At 29.6% G+C, this 21,987-nt stretch overlaps 1 protein-coding gene across 2 annotated transcripts in view; it reads left to right on the top strand.

Moving 5' to 3' along the window:
* The window catches only part of Nachra7 (nicotinic acetylcholine receptor alpha7 subunit), a 102,060-nt gene that overhangs the window by 16,712 nt on the left and 63,361 nt on the right, over positions 1-21,987 (top strand). The window contains exon 2 of one of the 2 annotated variants that reach the window (XM_074248998.1): positions 8,227-8,369. The exons of the other annotated variant lie outside the window; for it this stretch is intronic. Coding sequence (XP_074105099.1) covers positions 8,227-8,369 — 143 coding nt within the window. The remainder of the gene's footprint in view (positions 1-8,226; positions 8,370-21,987) is intronic. 2 annotated transcript variants of the gene reach the window in all.

The following is a 21,987-nucleotide window of genomic DNA, read 5'->3' as shown; positions in this document are numbered from 1 at the left end:
AAAAAAGGTCATTTACGTCTTAGCTTATTCACAGCGCTCTGGGCGGATAATTAAAAAATCGGCATTAACATATTTACTCACTATGACTGGAAGTCTATATTTAATTAAATTCATTTGGTACTTTAATTTACATTATGAATTATGAGCTTTTTTCCAGCAAAAACCAGTTCCGCATTATACTCAAATGTTTCACTTCTACTCTCTATTTAGCTCTCTGTGTCCCTGTTCTACGGTATGTACTTATTCAGTGGGAAAAATTTTCCGAGCGCAATATTTCTATACATATCTGTATTTGAGAGTGCGTGATAAAATATAGAGAATGAAAAAGCGAGAAACGAAGGTGAAAAGTGAAAAATGAATGAACAAACTTTTTTTTTACCTTTGAAAAGTGAGTTTTTGATCGATTGAATTTATTACTATCTCAAAGAAGTGGAAATAATTTTAAAAAGTAGTTGAAATATAGATTTTATTTTTCCTTTTTTATTCTTTTAACTTCAAAGCTTTCCGTACTTTATCTAATATCCAACACTTTAATTTCTGTTTGTCGATTTATTTTATTCTTACTCTTATCACGCTCTAAAATTCTTTTAAGCGCTATCAAAACTAAATTCCAATCAATTCGAGGGATCTTTATGATTTATTCTTCTTCTTTTTTCCAATTATTTTCACTAAAAATTACTCCTCATTTCTTACTTAAGAGGTTATATCCACTTAGAAAAAAGTGATTTTTATCAGCTTTTTTGATGTTTAACATGAAAAAATTGACTATTTTTTTTTTTTAATTAGTCTAATATTATCATTATTTTTTATTAAATTTTTTTCTCGACCTTTGAAATTTTATAACTTCTTACTGACTCATCAGATTACTAAAAACGGGATTTATATTTGTAGTAAATTGAATGCTCTATAAAAAAGTTTCCTAGTAATTTTTTGATAAATATACTTCTTAAAAAAATTATTAACATTTACAATGGTATTAATAATAAAAAAAAAAAAATCTTAAACTCTAATTGCATATTCCTGTAATGGGAAACATTACCCTGATTGATTGACCCATTACATTTTATAATTATCTTAACTCCATCTATATATAGACCGTCTAAATGTATATCCCAGTATATTAATTTCACGAAACATTAGCTAAATTGTTACACTACTGACAAGCCTTTAATTGATTTATTTAATCAATCACCAAATCTACACCGCAGGATTAGTTTCTCTCCTGTTCCGTATTTCTACTCATACTCGTACTGGCTCTCGTAATTCATTAATTGTGACACATGATTTTTTTTCCCTTCCTTAGATTTTGTTGTAAATAATTGTAAGGAATGAAAAAAAAACTGACATTAATTTCCACATGTGCGTGCCCGCATCATCAATCACTCAGATTTGTAATCGTGAAAATTGGGCACGCCATTACATGCTGTTCTTAGATTCTTTTTTGATATGCATTATATATCGCATATTATAGATCCATTCGATCTCTATTTCTTCTGGTATACTGTGCTATACGGTGCTGTATCAGGCATCCATCTACACCTCTACAGTCGAACAAAGACTTTGAGTAATCGGTATTTCGCAGTTGATATCAGTATCATACTCGAATCCTATTTCTTACGGCATGCATAATAAATTTCTGTACGTGTTCGAGTTTCAAAATAACATGAAGAAAATGGTAATGCATTTTTTCCGTCCACACATCTATACATCCATACACGTGAATTTTGCTTTATTATATATACTCATATGTGTACACGTATACATATATATCCGGCATTTTCACCTTTGAGAATTCCTCCAAGGCATTGTTTCATGATACGTCTAGTATATTTTCTTTCTGTCCGCAACAAGAAGCGATACTTCAGCTTATATACTGCTATAAAAGACACTAAGAACCCTCAGCTCCCTATAGCATTAGCAGTGGATTCCAGGATTTAAAGATAAAGATAAAACCCCTTTTTTCTGCGGTACACTTTTCTGAGGACGAAAATTTAAAGTCTAGTGTGTGGTAAAGTTTACACAAAATTTTCAGGATTTTATACCACGAACTCTCAAGGAGGAGAGAATTTTTAAAATAATTCTTAACATACTTCAGCCTTTCACTCATTCTCTGTTTACGAGTAAATCTTAGACTCTCAAGTAAAGTTTTTTTGATGTTCAACTGTCGGATAAAGAGTCGAGGCAAAAATTTATAACATAATATCAAGTTGAGAAGGGTATTGGCTTACAATGAAGACAAGCCTTAAGTCTCGAGGTAGAAAGGAATTTTTATCAACAGAATTATTACGCACTTGGAATTTTTAAAAAATTAATTTTATTTTCAAAATTGTACTCTAATAAAAAAATTAACTTAATTCATATTTTTTTTTTTCTGTAAAATATGAAATTATTAAATTCAATAATTGGATGGTGTCCTATTATTAAAACTCGATATTATATAGAGAGTGAAACAAAGTAAAAGTCCTCCTGAAGCATAACTATTTTATTTTGCAACCGACGTACTTTTATACACAGGTACATTTATTGAATTTTTATTTTGGTGAGAATATAAAGTACGCAGTGTGTTTTGGACAGCCTGACAAAAAAGCTATCTTGAACAATTCTTAGAGGCAGCCTTTACTCCACTCCTTGGCCGTGGATATAGAGCTACCTCGAATACAGAGAGAGTAGGAGCAAAGAGGAGAGAGGTGGAGGGTATTTGAGGGTAGTAGAGCTACCGAAAGCCAAAGTAATGCAAAGTGAACAGAAGTGAGAACATAGAACGGACAAGACGTGTAGTGAAGATTTGCATGAAATCGAGTGATTCCATGTGTGTGTACCGCTCACATGAGTAAGACGTTTCAGACGTTTTCTCGATTAATTTCGTCCTTTATAGAAAATTTATTCCTCTTAGCTCGGCTGACTTTCTTTTTTTTTTACCTCATTATTGTTATTGTTGTTATCGTATTCCCTCTGCGAAAAATGCCTTATGCTTAAAACGGGTAGGACAAGGGTATAAGAGAGTCAATGTCTGCGAAAACAATTCGCCTATCGTACGCGTTTATTGTATACACAGGAATGAAGAGAAAAAATAATGAAAAGGTATTTTCCCGAGAGACAACATTCATTTCATTCGTATGTGTTTATATATACTTTTGTATACTTTTTCTCCTTTTATTTCGACATATCGTGTGTAATAATAATTATTGTTTACTTATGGATTTTTTTTTATGCTATGCGAAGTTTTCATGCGGAAAATCGATCAGTTTTAATGGCTGGAATTAATAACTGTATTAGGTAAACTAAATTTTTTTTTTTTTTTTTAATTTTTTGCTGGTTAAATTTTTACTAGTACATATAATTAATTAGGTTGAGAATTAAATATTGAGTTTTTTCTTAATGATGAAAAATAATTACTCTTTGGTCTTGAGTCAAAAATTGAATGAAAATAATGGGAAAAATTTTTTAATTTTTAAAAATAAAAAAAAATCAGTTTTCACTAAAAAATGTTCTATGAAAAAATGGGAATTTTTTAAAATAAAAAAGTTTTTGAAAAATTGACAAGCATATCAAAAAATTAATAAATATGTTACAAAATAATTAAAAGAAAATTTTAATTTTTCGATCTTTTGCCAAAAAATGAAATGCCCGCGAAACTAAACAATTGCCCAAAATTCAACTGTTAAAAACCCAAGCAATTAAATAAAATTGTATTTTTATGTTTGATATTCAAATGAATTTTTTCAGTGAACAAATATGCTCCATTTTTTACCATTTAATTGAATTCGTAACATTTTCGGGTGCCAACCGTGGTTAAAATTATTTTTAATATTTAATCTAGTAAAGGGGAGCAACGAGTGCCAAGCTCGATACAACCAATTGTATATTCTGGGCAATTGTGAATTGTAAAGAATCGATCACAATTAGATTATACAATATATATACTTCGATTGAGATTGAATTTTATTCGTGAAATATAATTAAAAGTTTTAGATATAATGGAATTGAATGATTTATTGAGCTCTATAAATCTCTTATATTTATATTTTATGCTTTTCATGAAAATTTTTCGTGTTTTACGACGCGATAGACCGAAATATTATTTTCGAAACTCTGCAAAGAACTTTGAAATTTCTTCTTCCCCGCCCTCTAATTCTCGAGGATCTTCTGAGATTTATGGGCTTTAAATATAAGAATTGAAAATTTATTGTTAATAAACAAGAGTAGAATTTTCTAAAAAATTAAATCATAATAAATAATATTGATTTCAATAGATGAAAAAAGTGGCACTAAAAACAACAGACAGCCGGCGATTTTCGCGTTTATTGAAAGAATTTAAATATTGCATGAATTTGCTTTAATTTTTCCTCGATACATATTGAATTTTTTTCGTAAAATAAAAACTTTTTCACGGGCTTCTTTCATACTTAAAAAAAAAAATTATTATTTTCATTTTTAAACTTAAAATTTTTTTCTTAATTTCCAATAAAATTATTTAACCCAAATAGTTGGCCCAAAAATGTCACCTCGAAAAAAAGAGACTAAAAAAATCCTAAATAACTCCTTATAAGCCGTGACAATAAATAAAATACAATTTGAATAGAAAATGTATTCATACATCTGGCATAAGTGAGCGAAAAGTAAAGACACGTAGGAAATAAATCCTCCCAGTGAATTTATATTCACCCTAAGTATAAAGCTTTCAGTCAAGTTGTTAGCTGCCAAAAACTATTACAGCTAAATTTTATTTATCATCTCATCGGATAGAGCTGATGCTAAGGCTAAGACTAAGCCGACCCTATTTACAATTTATAATTTATAATTTAGCTTTTCCACCCTTTATCTTTTTCTCTTTTTCTCTCTTTCTTATTCTCAGCGATAAATAATTATTTTCGACTTCTATATCCTCTATTCTGTCCGTAGATTGTGTTGCATGTCTCAAGTTCACGAGCCTGACATATTTGAGCGTACTCCGTCTCATCGATCGTTAACCGGGACGTCGAGTTAATACATACGGAAATATACCTATACAGAAATAGAGTAATGAGTGTAAAAGACGGTACTATACGTCGTTGGGCTTCTTATTCAGGCATGTAGACTAAAAAAGTCTTTAGAGCTTTTTCACTAGTGATACACATGAGACTTGCGCGCAATTCACCCGTTTATCAGCGGAAAAAATTTAAAAGTACTTTTTTAGATTTTTTACCCAGTCTACTCAACTCAAAGTCAGATGTAAAACATTATATATACATATGTATGTATGAAATACTTTCATTTACGGATGTTGAATCACTTGAGAGTACATACATAGGTATTTTAAATCCTCACTCGTTTGTTATTTTTCGTATTCATGATTTTATGCTTTTGACACGGCAAAGACAAATTTTTGGTATGCTTTTCGTACTTTCACTTTCAATAGGATAAACTTTTAAAGTTGTTGCTAAATTATATGGAAATAAAAACACCAAACATATGATGCAAGTTTTTGTTAGGTAAATATATATCTTTATATTAAATTGTTCTGTCCAAGTCTTGAGAATAAAAACAAACTTTTGAGCGTGTAATTGGTAATATAATAATCCGAGTATAGAGTTATTAGAAAAAAAAATTTTTTTTATTTAAGTGGAACCAGTTTTTAATTAAGATTATTAAAAAATACTTCTCAAATTTTATTTTAAATAAATTTATTTGTTAGATCAGACCAAAGAAAAATTTTTAATAATATTTTTTTTTTATTTTTAGTCATTAAAAAAGTAAAGAATTAGATGAAATCAAATTAATTAAAAATCATCCACCACGCAAATTTTTGACAGTGTAAAATGTATCATACATGATATACGATGTATGATATGATATGATAAGGATCTATTGAAAGAAGGGTGTGGGCGAATATGAATATTCAGTAAAGTAAACGAAAAAATTCATTTCTTGGGCTTCGTAAAAAATGATAAAATGTAAATGTGGATTTACTGAAATAATGGTCACTGAAATTGGCCATCCTTCACGAGAGAAGCACCGCTACCTCGTAAGGTCCCTTGGGGTGAAGTGAATCTTTATTCTAGCGTGGGTCTAGCTCTCTGGCAATCTCACCCTTTCACCTTTTATTCAGAACCGGGAACCAACCGGAGTAAGGAGTGGAGTGTAGCATAGCATAAGGGACCGACGTTTTTCTCTCTTAACTTGAGAAGTGAGGCCAACAGTTATGCTACAGCTCCAGTTCCAGTTTCAGCTCCTGGTCATTTTAAAATATTTATGGTCAATAGAGTTTGGGTCACGCGTGATGTGTTTACTTTTGTATAAACCAGGGAATATATTCCACGTACATTAAATGAAACCAGGGAGTTTTATTTTATTAATTTATCTCTGTAAAAGTTACTATTAAATTATGTTGCAATGAAATTAATTTTATAAACTGATGAATTATTGAAATTATGGGTGGGTTGCTGTCGATAATTGAAATCGGTTTACATTTTGTTTTTTTATTTATGGATTAATACTGTCCGTAATACTCTTATCTACGTTAATTTTATCTATTTATTCAGATTAATATTTTTTGTGTTTAAATTATTTGGGGCGTTCCGTGCCAAATTGAACACTTTCGAACCCGATCCATTTTAATTTGACTAAAAAATTTTTTTATCTTATAAATATATAAATATTTCTTTAAATTATCATTTATTTATTTGTTTGAATAAAAAATTTACATATTTTAAACCTTAAAAAAATTAAGCAGAATAATTTTACAAATAATAAAATTCTTAATGCATTTTTATTCAAATTTTAACGAGTGAAAAATAAATGACTATTCGCTGAATGTAACATGATATTAATGCATCGCCTCGCGCGTGCGCAGACTCTGCTCTGTAATTAGGACGAAAGTATGTCTATAATTTGGACAATGAGCCGTATCAATAGTATGCAGCAGGGACGTCAATAAATTTATGATTTGAACTATTCGAAATATCGATCGGATTCTTTATTACCTCGAAAACTGGAATGTAAAAAAAAAAAATAATGGTTATGGTTATGATTATGACTTTTGTTTTGTATTTTAAAAAGTCCATTTAGCGTCGGGTTTCGCGTTCCGCGTTTTGCGCTAGTCATCTTTAAAAAAGAATTTAAAAATATTTTATAATTATTTCGCAAATGAACTCGGGTATAAATAAAGGTGAAAAGTAGATATGAATTTGTGCTGAAAAGTGTCAAATTAATTTTGAGTATTTCAAACCATTTCACCGCTAAATTAATTATTAATTACTTCCGTGATTAATTAATCATTTATTGGATACATAAAAAATGTATCTTCTTCCTACATATATATGTAGATACTGATAAATACAGACAATGGAATACATTTAAAGCGATGAGATATTTTAAATAAATTTAATTAAATGGAATGAATGCTCTGATATGAAAGTGATATTTTTGGTGTAATTTAATCTATATATAATTTATAAGAATCATTGAAGAAATGAGTTCTAATAAATTATTGAATATATATTTAGTGGTCCTTATTTTAAGTACTTTCATTGATAAAAAATACTCCAGTTTAGAAATTAACAAATTTTTTCCTTTAATTCGTTCTACTAATTACTAAAAAAAATAAAACGATTAATAACTTACCTTTCAAACAGTTTTTTAGTTTCAAAATAATAATTATAAATTTTATTTTTTTTTTTTTTAATTTAAAGGAGAAAATATAAATGAATAATTATTTTAAACGTAAGATTTTGATGATTATTTTTTTTTTTTTTTTTTTTTTTTTTTATTCATTAGTCGAGCGAAAAAATCAGAAAATTTATAATATCTCAACTAGAATATTTTTTATAAACAAAAAAAAAAAAAAAACCTGAAAGCCCGATATAAAACACGAAGAATGGTTACAGGGAAGTGTAATATTGATTTCAAGTGTTTTTCGGATTCGGAACTGATCTGGGAGGCGGAAGCATTCCAATTACACTGAGAAAAATTTTTGTGTTGCGCAGAACAATAATGTGTTCAAATTATCCGAAATTCTTTTTTTTTTTTCACATAGAAAGTATTTAAAATAAGGATTACTAAATTTTTTATAAATCATAAAAGCATACAAAAATATTCTCAGCCAAAAATATCCTCCGTAAATTTTCAAAATTTGGACTTAATTTCAAAAATATTTAATCTGAGGATGTTTTTTTAAGAATATAATTTTAAGGATTTAAAAAAAAAAAATAGGAATTATATGACAAAATTGTAATAATGCTTGGCTAGGGCTGGTAAGTGGTGGTGTTCATGAGAAGCGGCTGCTAAACGACTTGCTGGATAACTACAACGTATTGGAGAGACCGGTGTTTAACGAGTCTGAGCCTCTGCCGTTGAGCTTCGGCCTGACACTTATGCAAATAATCGACGTTGTAAGTCAACAATAACTACATACATTTCTTTGTCTATTATTAAAAAAATTTATCTACTTAACGTTTTATATTTATTATTTATCGAAGCTTTTATTTTCTATTCACTTTTAAATAACACTATTTCCATATATGCTTCCACTGATAAGCATTCCTGTCTACATGGGTACATACATGCATAATATATTTACATATACCCGTAAACACATAAACACATAAGCACACATATATATTTTAAAAACTATTCCAATGTATACACTCATGATGTTGCACTCGTAGTTGTTGACGTACATAAAAACGTGAGGAAAACGTGGATCAGTTACGTAAATGTGCACACGTCCATCTCCGGTACCAGTAAAGTAAAACAGCACCACCAGTCAACTAGAATGAAAAACAAAGCGTCGACGTATCTTCTCCGCATTTTATACATACCCACACGCAACTATGTTTTTGAAATGTTAACACATATTGCTCCGATGTGAATACTTGGATCAATGTGTTCCCTATGTTCACTCGATTTTATTTCCCTTCCGTTTACCTTTTTTTTTCTTTCAGCATTAAAATTAATAGTTTGTGCATACAAGCTGATCCACTTTTGTTTTTAGCTATAAATATTCCCGTGAAATAATAATTATCGGTAATAAACTGATTAAGCGATTTTTTTTAATTTTTTCACGCTTAAAAATTTTTTTTAGAAGTTTTAATTTTTATTCTAGGGAAACTATTGAAGATACAGAAAATTTTTAGGGAATTTTTTTAGTAGAATAATTCTTATAAAAAATGAAAAAAAAAAAAAAAAAAAAAGTTTTCTGTAAATGATTAATATCAAAACTTGTGACTTAAAATTGGAAATTTTTCATTATATTCTCAAATATTAATGTTAATAAATGAGTAAAAATTTGAAAAATGAAACTACGCTACAAACAAATGACCGATTTGGAATGAATCATCTCTGGAACGTTGAAATCCTCATACATGAATAACTTTTCAGCTCGGGAGCCTATAGATTACAGAGATTTCGAGGTATAAAAGTGATATAAATATAAATATTAATAGTTATGATAATAAAAATAATAAAAATAATAACGTTAAATAAAAATATATAGCAGTACGTTAACATATTCCCCTTTTCCGTGAGCTTCACGCACGATCGATGGTAGGAGAGCGTGCATGCAAGAGTGACGTTATAAAATGAACAAAGGCCGGTCACCGATATATTGTACAACTCATCGATGATAGCAGCAGCCATCCCTTCACGTGCATTTTCACTGCACATACATTTTCTATGTGTAAGCTTTTCACTGTATGCTTCGTCGACTTGTTCCACTCACGTGAAGCACACACTCATTATCACAATGTGCGTCGTGATCCTCCACTTACCGATACATACTTTCACTCTGGGCAGTACTGTGCTCCAACTACTAATATTTCTACCGAGTTTTCAGCTTTTAGATAAATAAATCCCAAGCTACACGCCAAGAAATTATAAATATTCATAAACTTTTTATTATATTTATTATTTATTATAATATAATATAATATTCTTTATATCCATTCTCCGTGAAAAAATGTTCTGAAATTGTCTGATGTGTGTATGTATAATTTTTTGATATCAATATATATGTCCTGATATGAAAATTGACCATATCAGAACATATATGGACATATTGGGTTTGATATATCGTGATCTGGCAATATATGGCTTAGGGTGGGTCAAAAAAATCGAATAATTTATTTTTGACTTTATACTCTGAAAAATAGGTTCGTAGACACCTAAAAAGAATTCTCTCCAAGTATAAGCTCTTAATTATAACGGGAAGGTCCTCCGCTTTGCGGGTTTCTATTTTTTTCGAATAATCAGATAAAAAAATTTATATCTCGCTTCCAACTGCTTGGAAAAATATTCCGTGGCATAGATTTTGTGAGAAATTGAATGCTTTACAAAAAAGGTCTCTTATGACTTTTTCAAAAACTCAACCGATTAAAAGATATTCATAGTTGAAGTTTGGCTATTTTAAGGAAAATATTCGTTTTTATTATGAATTTTATAAGTCGATGAAAAAAATTATTTCGGATTGCGGAACTCATGATTTTGTAGGAAATTTACTGCTCTACAAAAATGGTCTCTTATGATTTTTTGATTAAGTGAAGCCGTTACGAGATATTCATCGTCAAACATTAACGAATATCAATATTTCCAGTTTTTGATCAATAATTCGATAAATTTTAATTTAAACTATGAGTTTCAGGAAAATTTACATAAATTTGAGTTTCGATCGATAAAGAAATGTTATAAACAATTTTTTTAACATTGTTTTCAGTCTTGAGCTTGTTTGATTGCATTAAAACAAGAAATTAGAGCATTTTTTTCGACATATAGCCAATGATTAGTTTAATTTGAAGTGAATGACATATTTCTTTGTCAAATTTAATATGAAAAGTATTGAATCAAGTGAGAAACAACCAGTATTTAACTTTTTTATAGATAAATTTTTTATTGAATTATCAATTGCAATATAATTGTCTATATTTTTAACATAACAGTACGCTATTACTATAAATAATTTCTTTTATTACAATTTGGGAATGTTTTTGATGTTCTTTGACAACTTGCAATAAGTACTGGAATTGTTCTTCATTTTTGTCAAGCATTGATTATATTCACTGACTAATGCAACAGCTCGCTCTGCTGAATCATTGACAACTTTTAGTTGTTGAAAGTATTCTTTATTTTCGAGATAACTCTCATTAGTAGGCCATAATTCAACATCGACATCAAGAAAGTCATACGGTAGATCGAAGATTTTGAAAAGATTTAATGACTTTTTAGACACAAAGTCACTCAGAGTTCTCTGCGCCAATGAATTCAAATCTTTTTAGCAATTACAAATCTTTTAGCTTTAGAATCTGTACCTTCACGAGTATTAACAGCTTCAACAATACTTTTTTTACTTCTAATGGAACGCCATCGTCAAACAGTGATAAAATGGCAAGTTCATCGCTCAAATACCATAAGTGCGAAATCATTTTTTCACACGTAGCTGAAGAAATCAAAGGATTGATATGTTTGTACTCCAATAAATTTTTCATAAACTGCAAGTCATGATAAGCAGCAGTTGTTGCAGAAGTTGATGAAAACCAAGCTTTTAAATACAATGTGACTATAAAAATACAGAAATGACGAAGACCATGCAATTCTTTCTGAGAGAGTTTGAATTCATCTCTGAATAGATACATTTTCAAACTATAAATGGCCTTAGCCATCCATCTAGCATGATGAACAGAACCAGGACGTTTGAAAGAAATCTTTTCTTGAGGCATTTCTCCAAGGAAAATCAATGATAATTCCAATAATTCTTTATCTAACTTATTATAACATTTCTTTATCGATCGAAACTCAAATTTATGTAAATTTTCCTGAAACTCATAGTTTAAATTAAAATTTATCGAATTATTGATCAAAAACTGGAAATATTGATATTCGTTAATGTTTGACGATGAATATCTCGTAACGGCTTCACTTAATCAAAAAATCATAAGAGACCATTTTTGTAGAGCAGTAAATTTCCTACAAAATCATGAGTTCCGCAATCCGAAATAATTTTTTTTCATCGACTTATAAAATTCATAATAAAAACGAATATTTTCCTTAAAATAGCCAAACTTCAACTATGAATATCTTTTAATCGGTTGAGTTTTGAAAAAGTCATAAGAGACCTTTTTTGTAAAGCATTCAATTTCTCACAAAATCTATGCCACGGAATATTTTTCCAAGCAGTTGGAAGCGAGATATAAATTTTTTTATCTGATTATTCGAAAAAAATAGAAACCCGCAAAGCGGAGGACCTTCCCGTTATAATTAAGAGCTTATACTTGGAGAGAATTCTTTTTAGGTGTCTACGAACCTATTTTTCAGAGTATAAAATCAAAAATAAATTATTCGATTTTTTTGACCCACCCTAATATGGCTACATGTCTTTATTTGAATAATTTTCATATCCATATGTGGCCTTATCAGGATTTATTAAGCCTTATCTAACCATGGATGTCCAGATATGACCATATGTGATCATATCAGGCTATATATACGTATATTAAGTCATATATAAACATTAAAACTTTTAATATGACCATATATGATCAAATAAAAAATTTTTTTCACAGGACAAGAACATTAATAATAAATAAGATATATTTTCTTGTTTAGAAAATTGCTCGACAATTGATCAAATAGAGTTTATCAAATAAAACAAACATTTGTTAGAGGTATGAAATCTATCCGACGAAAATAATACTTATTCGATAGAGCAAATTTATTTTTTCATCGTATTCTGTTGAACTGTACACTACCTTAGACACCTGCCTTATTTTTTAAATAACTAAAGTGAACAAGATTGTGTCTAGTCACGATAACTACTCGGTCATGTATATATATATATATATATATATATATATATATATATATATATATATATATATATATATATATATATATATATATATATATATATATATATATATGTATCTATATATCTGTACGAACCAGTGTAACATGAGATGAGAAAGTCGAAAAATTACCTCCAGACTCCAGACGGAACTTTTACTTGTCCAACAATATATATTTTATTTTTATCTACCTCGTTTTTGTTTTCTCTTGACGATAGTAGTAATGGTCGACGATAGGTGAAACAGTATTGATTGGTGTCTGGTCTTTGTTACGTGTTACTTCTACCGATTTTATATATACATATATACATTACATATACCTATTTCTAGCTATCCAATGGACCATTTTTATATTTGTATACATTTCCAATTTTAACAGAGTATAAATATAAGGCAATTCATCATTCGATTCCAAATTAAATAAAATCAAAATAAATACACTGGAAAGACAAACTATTTGTTAATACAAAAATAAAATTATTTTGAAGAGAATTTATTGAAAAAATTCTAGAAATGATGGAGGATTTAAAAAAAATTTTTACAGTGTCGATGACAGATAAAAAATTAACATAAAGAATTGAGAATCGACGATAAAATGGTAGATGGTATGTGAATACGTTCTATAACATTTACGTTTTTTTGAAGACTCAATAATGCGAGTAGTGATACAGATAGATGGCCGAGTGGTGATATTTTGTTATGTCGGTGAGTTGGTACACACAGTTATTCTCACTCGGAAGTTTGGTGGCGTATAGTAGTAGCTCGTTGAATGAATGTCGGTTCAATTTCCGAAATGATCTGCCTGCAAGCAGAGAGCCAGAGCCGAGATGGCCGTCCTGTTTGGCAAAAGCATATGACCGTGCTCGATGTCACATGTGCTTGAAATATCGCGGGTTCTCTTGGCTCACGTCGCTGAGGGAAAAGGACAAAATTATTTTTGAGTACGTATGTGTGACTGTAAATATATGTATGCATGTGTAAGACGCAGGCGTTGAAGTAGACGGATCTGTATGGATAAGACGAGACGTATGGATATGTATGTGCATATAAATGGGAAAAACCTTACCTCCCGGATTTCCGGTTGTCTTGTCAACGTTTTGTCGTGACGCCGTTCCGTGTTGCCATGTTTTATTGCTTTTATCTATCTTCGGATTTTCTGTGCTTGTATAAATTCTCCTCTTAGGCACGTTCATCTTATTATTGTTTTTTCATAAATATACAAGTATTCTAATACGTCAATTTTGAAATGTAAATAGGAAATCGAATAAAGTAGGTTGAAGTCAGCTTTGTTTTTTTTTTTTTTGTTATTTTCAATTGCGATGAAAATTTGATTTGTCGATACATATGTTAAAAAAAAATTTGAATTTTTCTATTTATTAAAAGAGAAAATTTCTTTAGGCGGCTCAAAATAAATTATTTTTAATAAGTATTGTAATTTTATTAGGTAGTGAATGAAAATAAACATACACGCTATTGAATTTTCAAATATACTTTTTTTTTTATTTTATAAATACACAAAATAAAAATACAATATTTTCAAAATATGAAAAAAATTCAATTTTTACAAATTTCTAAAGAAATTTTTCTCCTCAAAATAAAAGTTAAAAAATCTACGATAAAAATATGGACATAAATTTGAACATGGTCAAGCTTAAAAAAAGTTGGTCCCTAGTCGCCGAAAAATAGAATTGATGTTAATATAAAAATATTAATTAAAAACCATAAGGACATTGTACCAGTGAATTTATCTAAAAGACTTTAACTTATTGAAAAATTTCTGGTGTACATTAATTCAAATGTCTCGCATGAAAAACGTATTTTTTTTCTACTATGAAATTTTTAATCCAAAAGTTTTAATGGTTATGCCTCGAAAATCTACAGCGACGTAAAAGGGTTAAAAAGTCTTAAAACAAAATAGTCTTAGCAAGTATTTAAAATAAAAAATAAATTAATTACAAGTTGTTCTTGCTCTTAAACATATATTAAATTTGAAGACTGTAAGACTAGAAAATGGAGTGAGTTAATTCGCGGATAATTAAATTATACAATATCATGAAAAGTACTGTACAGGAAAGTTCGGCAATAATGGTCTTGGTGTTAAATATTTAAATAACGCCACAGCAGCTAACTTAAACAACTTTTTTAATGAAAATAATTCTCCAGCATGGGTATCGTTAATTATTAATTGTTAATTAATAATTAAATATAAAAGTTGTTAAAGTCCCTGGACCGTGGGGTTGTAAAGGGATTTTGATGATTGGCGGTAAACTTTAATTTGCGGTTCTAAACTTGTGTTTAAAGTACGGTACTAGCCGGAGAAAAGAAAAGGATGTTTATTTTTTAATTTTATTTTTTGGGTTTTTACAAGTTCGAAAGGTAAACTGATAAAACTAACGATTGACTAGAGACTAATTAGGCGCGCTGTTCACACAAAAGTCCCTTGAGTGTCTCAAGTCACTCAGCAGCTCGAACCGGCTCTGTACTACTCCGTACTTTGCTATATACTACTTTGCCTCTCAGTGTATATAAACCCGACTGCACATAAACCTATTCTACTGTATAATACCACTGTGTGACTATTACTTGAACTTTTACAAAATTTTATTGCCTAATTTTCGAGAGCTTAACTTTTTATTTACTTATGTCCTTCCTACTTTTCACTCTACCATACTTTTTCTGCTTTGTTCGAGCCAATTTTATCTTCTACTTTTTTAATTACACTTTTTAGAAGACCACGGTATAAGCATCTATTATTTATAACTTTATTTATTTCATCAAATGTATTGTTAAGGACTTATAACAATTATTAATTCATAAAAAAAAAAAATCTTGAATCAAGTGAATCAAGTGAAATTTATTAAAAAATTTACAATCTTAAATTTTGATTTCTTGACTTGAAAAATGTTTACCTTCGGTCGATAACTATTATTAATATAAAATAATATCATCGTCAATCGATAAAAAAATTCTTACGATAGTATTTTATTTTAATAATTAAATTTATTGTAAAAATTAATCAAAATTATCTTCCAAGCTTCCTCTAGCCACAATTTCGGTAAACTTTACAAAACTCGAACCCGAACAATCTGAGAAAAAAAAATTAAACTGACACTTAGTCCAGCGCGGTTGCACAGCAGTATCAGATTAGAGCTTAAAACAATGACACCGAGGGCGAAAAAGGTCCTTAAATAACCCGAAATCTGAAATGGGTCTTTAGTGGGTTTCCGTAGTGAGGAGCGGCTGCACATATTAAATGAAACAGGATCTGAGTGCCTAGGACCAAATTCCGGCAATAGTAATAATAGAATAGAATAGAAGAAGCCAGCCGTAGTGACTATGTACCTCGCAGCTAACACACATTCGGAGATAACACACATAACACGCGACTGGATACTCAAGCAAAGAGCAACTTTCCGAGATCGCCCAGTTGATTTATAATGCTGGTATCAAACAACCAGGATAAGAATAATAAAATAATCTCTCATTCTGTTTTTCTCTCCCTCTATAATCCTTCATGATCCTTCTCTTCTTAAAACTACCGATAAAGTTATTTCTTACCGAGGTTTAGTTTTTTTTTTTTTTTTTTTTTTTCGAAACCTAAAATCGTTAAAACTAAAAGCACAATGAAAGATTTGCTTTTTGGCAAGCTCTTGTTCCGGCACTCTGTAAGGCGTCTGTTTACTCTGTACACTGCTCCGCCCCTTATCTGCCGGAGTAAAAGTAAAAATAAAAATAAAAATAATAAAGAGGAGAGTTTTAAATAAAAAATGTAAAAAAAAGAATAGTTGGTAGCTGATGTGAACCACAAGTGTCGTTTACCATGCCCCGGCACGTATTACGTTAATAAGGTTCAGACTGCTCGTAGTTTCAGTACGTGCCGGCGATGCACCATTCACTACTTTTTTAAAACCCCTATTGTCGAATTCCAACAATCCTCTGTTACTCTTACTCTCATTTCTTTCCCTCATCTTCTTATCTTGGGTATCTATTTTATTTTCCTTTACCCTCTTAGCCTTTTTTCATTCTTTATTCCGTTCCCTTTATTTAGTTTTGGAGTTTCTCAAAAAGACGAGAGACGTTATTCTCGTCCTAATTCTTTTGACGAAAATTCAATACACTTTGTACGCCCGGTAAAGACTTTTAAATTTCATTTTATTAACTTTTAGTGTTACTTTTACCTAATCAAATGTCATTTATGTACATCAGAAATTATCTCTTCAAAGATTATTAAATAACCATCAAAGGACAGATAGTTCATTTCAATATATTAAAATGTCCAAATGCTTTTAATATTCTGTCACCTTTTTTTTTTTTTTTTTTACTTTTTTCTCTCAAGACCCTTGATGTAATGTAATGAAATGAAGTTTCGAGGAAAAATTTTACACTTCAGGACGTCAAGAAAACGTTGATTTTCATTTAAGTCACTGTGAATTACGGAGAATACGGTTATGGATTAAATTTCGTCTTCTTTCTTGGGCTTTTATCTTTTAAATTTATTATCATAAGTCGAAAGAATTTTTAGTGAAGATCTGGATAAAAATAAGGATGATCATCATGGAAATTGATTTCAACAATTTTATTTAATATTTTTTTTATATCATTTTCGGTTTTGCAAATTTATGAATGTGGTTCAAAAAAATTATGAAAAATAAATTTTTCAATCTAAAAATTATCTTGAAAAATAATTTATCAAATTTTATAAATTTAAAATCCATTATAAACTAAAATCAAAGTAAATTAATCAAAATTAAATTTTAATCAACGAGATACATTTTGTTAATAATTCCGATGGCGTATTAATTGATAACATCGACAACTAATCTGTTAGCGTGTTAAAATTTGGCAAAACATTAATGTATGGATATTTATGCAGATTAGAATAAATTGACAGACAATTTAGGTAATTGATATTTTTCTTATGACATATATATGACATAATACAATGCAAACGAGTTACTGCAAGTATATAGAAATCCAAGTATCGATTTATCGATTAATAACTACTCATCGACTGAATATAATCCCACGTATTTGTATTGTAGTGGTAGTATAGGGTAGTGGATGTTGTAGTGGAGAGTAAACTGATATGGGCGGTTGTCTGTTCTATTTTGCATAGTATGGAAGGAACCCGATTGATTCACGAGAGATTAGCTTATCCTCTTCACCGTCAGAACGAAACGCAGTCACTGCCACTGATTTTCCAAATTTAACAGAACAGGATATCTGCAGTATAACTTCCCGAACTTTGTCTGTATTTAATTGATTTGATATCACTAGCGGTAACTTGATATCTTGAAAACAATGTCGTCATTTAATGCTCCGCTATTTGTTTAATTAATTTTTAAGACTGACCTCTATTCAAGCGGCTGAACTTAAGCTCTATTCAGCTATCAAACTTTTGGTAAAAACTTTTCTCCCAGCGTAAATATATATATACGTATGTATACTGTATGAAAACAATTACTAAACCCTCAATTTGATAATAAAAAAATTTTTTACTTTTTAATTGACGAATTCCCACGGAAAAATACATTCGTATTATTTTTTAATTGGCAAACTTTTTAATTGTTGGAAACTAATTTGGTTAAGCCTGATAAGTTTTTCGGGTGAAATATTTTTTTTCGATTTAGACTGTTTTAGTATCAACGTAAAAAATTTAATTTATTGAAAATATTATTTTTATTGATGAAAAAAATTTACAAACTACCTTTCAAAATATTCTCACAATTTTAACGTCAAAATTTTAAATAAAAATTTTTTAAATTAAATTTTTACCCAAAAATTTAAGAAAAAAATAATCAATCTTATTAAAAGATTTTCTTACCAATTACATTCTATAAAAATAATAATATTAAAGATAATACTTTGGAAACTTTTAAAAACAAACTTTATTGAATACAAACTCGAACAATGTATCGTAAAACTTTAAAAATAAAAGTTTAACGGTCTTATAAAAAAGTAATGATGTATCCAACTCGTTACATATCTTTAAAAAAAGAGCTATTTAACAAGAATGTAAAGTTACACAATGTGGGACTTAAAAACAACTTTTATATTCCACACATAAAGCAATACAAAAGTCGAAAGAGTAAAGTGTCTTATAAAAATTTCCAAATAGTTTTATTTGTTTAGTGCTAATTATTCTTATGTGTTATGTGTTATATGTTGAGTAGTTAAAAAAAAAACGGCGATTATAAATGAACATCTGGGTATTATTTATACATGCAGAAAGTTTATGTTTCTTGCATTGCCCGAAGCCTTGTCAGTAGTCGTCCTCTTGCATAATAACTTGACGTTAGTGTTCTATAAACCCTCTGCTCGAGTGGGTGGATCATTGAGTCACTGAGAGCCGAGAGTGAGGGAGGGCTGTTCACAGGAGGTGAACACGTACAATATCTTCACCTGTTACAGTTTCTCTCTCTCGCAAGTCTCTACGCAAGTCGATGATGCATTCAAGGGATCTATTTATGTTAATGAATTTTTTCTGCCAGAAACCCATCGACTTTTACTCAAAACTAAGGAGAAGGCTAAAACTGCTAAATACAAGTTTGTTTGGGCGAGAAATGGGCAAATCTTTGCAAAGAAAGATGAGAACTCTGAAAGACTAGTTATAAATTGTGAATCTGATCTTATGAAACTTGATTAACGCTTAGATAATTCAACAAATAATTCTCCTAATAACTTAGCTCCACCATTAAATATACTCAGTTTAAACATAAATAGTGTTATTGGTCACTTAACTCAGTTTTTAACTTTAGTTAGTGGTAACCCTTATCCGCTAATAGGAAGATCTATCTGAAGATATTGTAAACTCGAGTAGTAGTGAAGTGTTTAAAAATAAATTGTTTGATTATTTGCTAAATTTAGATAATTAAGTTAGAAGTCAAAAACTGGCAATCAAAAACTTTAATAAGACTTTAAAAATTGAGTAGTTAAAGCTTTAATATAAAATTATTGTTGAATCTATTACATTATTTTTATTTTTATCTATTATATTATTTTTATTTTGATATATTTCTAATTAGATTAGATTAAGTTTTTGTACTTACATATACATACTTTACTATATTTTATATTTTATGTAAATATTTTGTATTTAATATTGCCATCTGGCCTGTGCCTTGGCATGAATAAATCATTAATCAATCAATCAATCTCTCTCTCTCTCTCTCTCTCTCTCTCTCTCTCTCTCTCTGTGGATCCAAAATATAAGGTATAAGTATAAAGTGATATTATTTTGTAAGCAGACCGCGTTAGACATACACAGGAGCTTACTGTCCGTGACAATTAGCCGCAGAAAAGGTAACATTATTCCCCCTTGTTGGTTACTTCTCTCATCATCATCAGCACAACGACCGTGAGATAGAACCAAGTGTCCCTGACAATGTTTTCCACCGGTTTCTCATTAAAAATATTTTTAAACTGAAAAAAAGAAACATAATTCTTGGTAAAAAGAGTGAACGAAACCCACACATACGAGTTTTTTTCTTTTCAAGACTTTATTGGAAGAATATAATTAAAAAATAACGAATAGAAGAGCAGAAATTGCACAAGTCGGATTTAGCATTAGCATTGTTTTATATTTATCTTTTTTCGTTTTTTTCTTTTTTAAAATTATTGTTATGTTTATGTCGGGCCATAAAATGTTGGAAGAAACAGAAAGAGTCCAGATGAATCTTGGAAAGAGAGAATAAAGGAAGAAAGCCAATGTTATGGTAGCTTAGTGACTTTTTAAACGACTTTCGTGATCAATGGATATTGTAGTTGGTGTAAAAAAGAATGAGAAAAACAAGTTAAGAAAGCGGAATGGATTCAATTACCAGTGGACGGGCTGGAAGATGTAATAGCACGTGAAAAAGTATCTTCTCGGAATGGCGTCAGCCGCGACAAGTACAACTTAGAGAAGGAAGAAGAGTTACAGAACGAATAGAGTAGAGAAAGAATAAGAACAATAACAAGAACAAGAAGAAGAAGAAGATGAAGATCAAAATGAGGATGAGAATGAGGATAAGCACGAAAGGAGTTTGGTGACGACGGCGGTACTGTAAAGTATAGGTTGGAAACGTCCACAGCTTCCATTTCACCCTTGGGACAACAATAAATCCCGAGTCTAGAAAGATTAATAGCCCGGCGTATAATTAACGAATTTGGTCCTCAATCTTTCTCAACCGCTTAGTTTCGAGTGGGTATGTGTGGAACAGAGAATAACAGACTGCCCGGAATGGGATTTTATCCTTTATCCGGGGGAAAGGGTAACTTTGTTCTTAACTCGGTTAACATTGTCCCACAATCTAGATTATTGGAGCTTATTTGTATGAGTCAGATGGACATTATGCTTTTGGGGATGTTAATTAAACCTTCATTATCGTTTTCAAATAATAGTAATAATAATTTACTTAGTAAAAAAAAATTGATGTTTTTATTTTCATCTTAATATTTTAGACGAAAATATGTTTTTTATTAAAATTCTTCTGTCCCAAACTGAATTGACTTTTTTTTTTTACAAGAAAATGAATAAAAATTGGCTCTCACTAGATTTTTAAATTGGACAGCCGATTTAATGTCAATTAGTCAAACTGATGTTTTAAAAGAGGTTAAAGAGAGGTTCCTACCGTCACAATATATTGTAAGTGACAACGTTTCCAAGTTAATTACTTTCTCATCAAATGACAAATAGTATATAATATACTATACCCTTTACTCTATTAGAAACTCAATATTTTCAGTCATCCCATAACTTCATAATTCATAATCAAGAGACAATAAAGTTTTTTTTTTAAAAAACTAATACTTAACAAAGTTATATAAATACCGCCAAGTTTCTATTATTATTTATAAACGGAGGTTTAATTTGTTTACTGCAAAAGTTTATTTTATTTTTTAGGTTTACTTGGCAAACTTTGTAAAAGTTAACACTTTAATGAATTATGTACATTGAAAGAGAGCTTAAAAAATAATTGCCAGCAATGGAGTACAAAGAAAAATAAAAGAGGGTTAATTATTTATGTTGACCCAACAATTAGTCAGGCTTCGCGTGGAAAAACAAGTTAAGTCACGGTCAGATTCCTTCATTTTTATAATCCACTGTGAATTTATAACAACCGAGGCTTTTAGAATTAAAAAAAAAAAAAAAGTTTATTAATTTTTATCGATCAGTGGGTTTAATTGACGGTTT

Source organism: Cotesia typhae, unplaced genomic scaffold (genome assembly GCF_013202065.1).
Source record: "Cotesia typhae breed Kobodo isofemale line unplaced genomic scaffold, CoteBio_Ctyphae contig_119, whole genome shotgun sequence".
Classification (NCBI taxonomy): Eukaryota; Metazoa; Arthropoda; class Insecta; order Hymenoptera; family Braconidae; genus Cotesia; species Cotesia typhae.
The sequence above is the reverse complement of the archived record's forward strand: the minus strand, read 5'-3'. Positions and strand labels throughout refer to the sequence as shown.